The sequence below is a fragment of the Mizuhopecten yessoensis genome, unplaced genomic scaffold (assembly GCF_002113885.1).
Source record: "Mizuhopecten yessoensis strain PY_sf001 unplaced genomic scaffold, ASM211388v2 scaffold10665, whole genome shotgun sequence".
NCBI classification, from domain to species: domain Eukaryota; kingdom Metazoa; phylum Mollusca; class Bivalvia; order Pectinida; family Pectinidae; genus Mizuhopecten; species Mizuhopecten yessoensis.
Window position 1 is genome coordinate 8,003 of NW_018408660.1, and position 2,209 is coordinate 10,211.

Here is a 2,209-nt window from a genome sequence, read left to right on the forward strand (position 1 = left end):
GTCTGTCCTATACACCTGGGATTGATATAGTGTAAGTGTTAGTCTGTCCTATACACCTGGGATTGATATAGTGTAAGGGTAGGTCTGTCCCATACACTGGGGATTGATATAGTGTAAGTGTTAGTCTGTCCTATACACCCAGGATTGATATAGTGTAAGGGTAGGTCTGTCCCATACACCCGGGATTGATATAGTGTAAGTGTTAGTCTGTCCTATACACCCGGGATTGATATAGTGTAAGTGTTAGTCTGTCCTATACACCCGGGATTGATATAATGTAAGTGTTAGTCTGTCCCATACACCCGGGATTGATATAGTGTAAGTGTTAGTCTGTCCCATACACTGGGGATTGATATAGTGTAAGGGTAGGTCTGTCCTATACACCCGGGATTGATATAGTGTGCGTGTTAGTCTGTCCCATACACTGGGAATTGATATACAATGTAGTAAGTATAATTTTGTCCCATACACTGGGGATTGATATAGTAAGTATAATTTTGTCCCATACACTGGGGATTTATATAGTAAGTATAATTTTGTCCCATACACTTGGGATTTATGTTGCCATATTTTCTACTAAGTAGATTCTTAAGTGACAGTAAAAAAGTCAAACTTCCATAAATCAAACTTCGAAGATTCTATTTCTTGACAAAGTCCGAAATTTTCCTCTTAACCCTTTCACCCTTATGTAACTTTAGTAGGCTCTACCATGCTTTGATCTGGGTGAGTCCATTATGGTCTACAGTGGTGAAAGGGTTAAATAACACTGCTGATATTCCGTTTTTGAGCTGAATTTTTCGCTGTTTCAAAGTATGACTAATGTCTGTTCATTAGAAAATTGCTGAAAATTACAACTTGTTGTCAAATTGGCAAAAATTATTACCTGTACATTAACACAGAAACAGATTTACTAAAGATAATTGATAAACAAAAAAATGTCGAATTTGATAAGATCACCATGCAAACTACAGTGTAGAAATAGATATGCTATTCTTATTACTGAAAGTCCAATATTTATAGGTTTTAAATTAGATTTCTTAGCCTGTAATTCATCATTTAGGAATCACGTCCGGTCTTGTGTATCAGATTTCAATGATGTTTGATGTTTCACATTTGTGAGTCGTGGTCCCAATGTTTCACATTTGTGAGTCGTGGTCCCAATGTTTCACATTTGTGAGTCGTGGTCCCAATGTTTCACATTTGTGAGTCGTGGTCCCAATGTTTCACATTTGTGAGTCGTGGTCCCAATGTTTCACATTTGTGAGTCGTGGTCCCAATGTTTCACATTTGTGAGTCGTGGTCCCAATGTTTCACATTTGTGAGTCGTGGTCCAAATGTTTCAAATTTTTCCCAGCAGTTCCACAAAGTTAGAAATATGAAAGTCTGACTGTTTATTTAATAAAGTTGTCAATCACCTTTAAGATACAATTAATCTTGTATGATTTGTAACTTCAACATGATATGACTTTTCTTTGATTGAACAGCTGAGCTTCAATGGTGATGGAAAAAGAGTTATGACTGCTTCAGCAGACAAGACCTGTAAGATTTGGGACGTGGAGACAAGAACTTGTGTGACGTATGTTTAGACACATTATTGTCTATCCGAAAACAACATCCCACTGTCTAATTTCTGAAGTCAAAGTATCTAGAAAAGCCTCAGTAGATGTCAATCTTGTCATTACACTATTGTTTCTCCATGGTCAAGGAGCTGTCAAACTCCATTTTTAGGTCACCTGAGCTTTAGCTCAAGTGACCTATTGCTATCCGTTTTCGTCCGTCGTCGTCGTCCGTCGTCCGTCGTCCGTCGTCCGTTAACATTTTACATTTCAAACTTAAAGTCAAGTTCTGCTGGGCCGATTGAACTGAAAGTTGGTAGGAATGATCGCCTCATGGTCCTGACAAAGTGTTGTTATTTTTCGGGTCGATCAGAAATCCAATATGGCCGCCACGGCCGCCATTTTGAAAACCTATTTCAAACTTAAAGTCAAGTTCTGCTGGACCGATTGAACTGAAAGTTGGTAGGAATGATCGCCTCATGGTCCTGACAAAGTGTTGTTATTTTTCGGGTCGATCAGAAATCCAATATGGCCGCCACGGCCGCCATTTTGAAAACCTATTTCAAACTTAAAGTCAAGTTCTGCTGGACCGATTGAACTGAAAGTTGGTAGGAATGATCGCCTCATGGTCCTGACAAAGTGTTGTTATTTTT

At 38.7% G+C, this 2,209-nt stretch overlaps 1 protein-coding gene across 1 annotated transcript in view; it reads left to right on the forward strand.

Moving 5' to 3' along the window:
* Positions 1–2,209, forward strand: part of LOC110461789 (WD repeat-containing protein 1-B-like) — a gene marked incomplete at its 5' end in the record, with an annotated part of 23,758 nt that overhangs the window by 4,404 nt on the left and 17,145 nt on the right. The window contains one exon of the mRNA XM_021515455.1: positions 1,485–1,576. Coding sequence (XP_021371130.1) covers positions 1,485–1,576 — 92 coding nt within the window. The remainder of the gene's footprint in view (positions 1–1,484; positions 1,577–2,209) is intronic.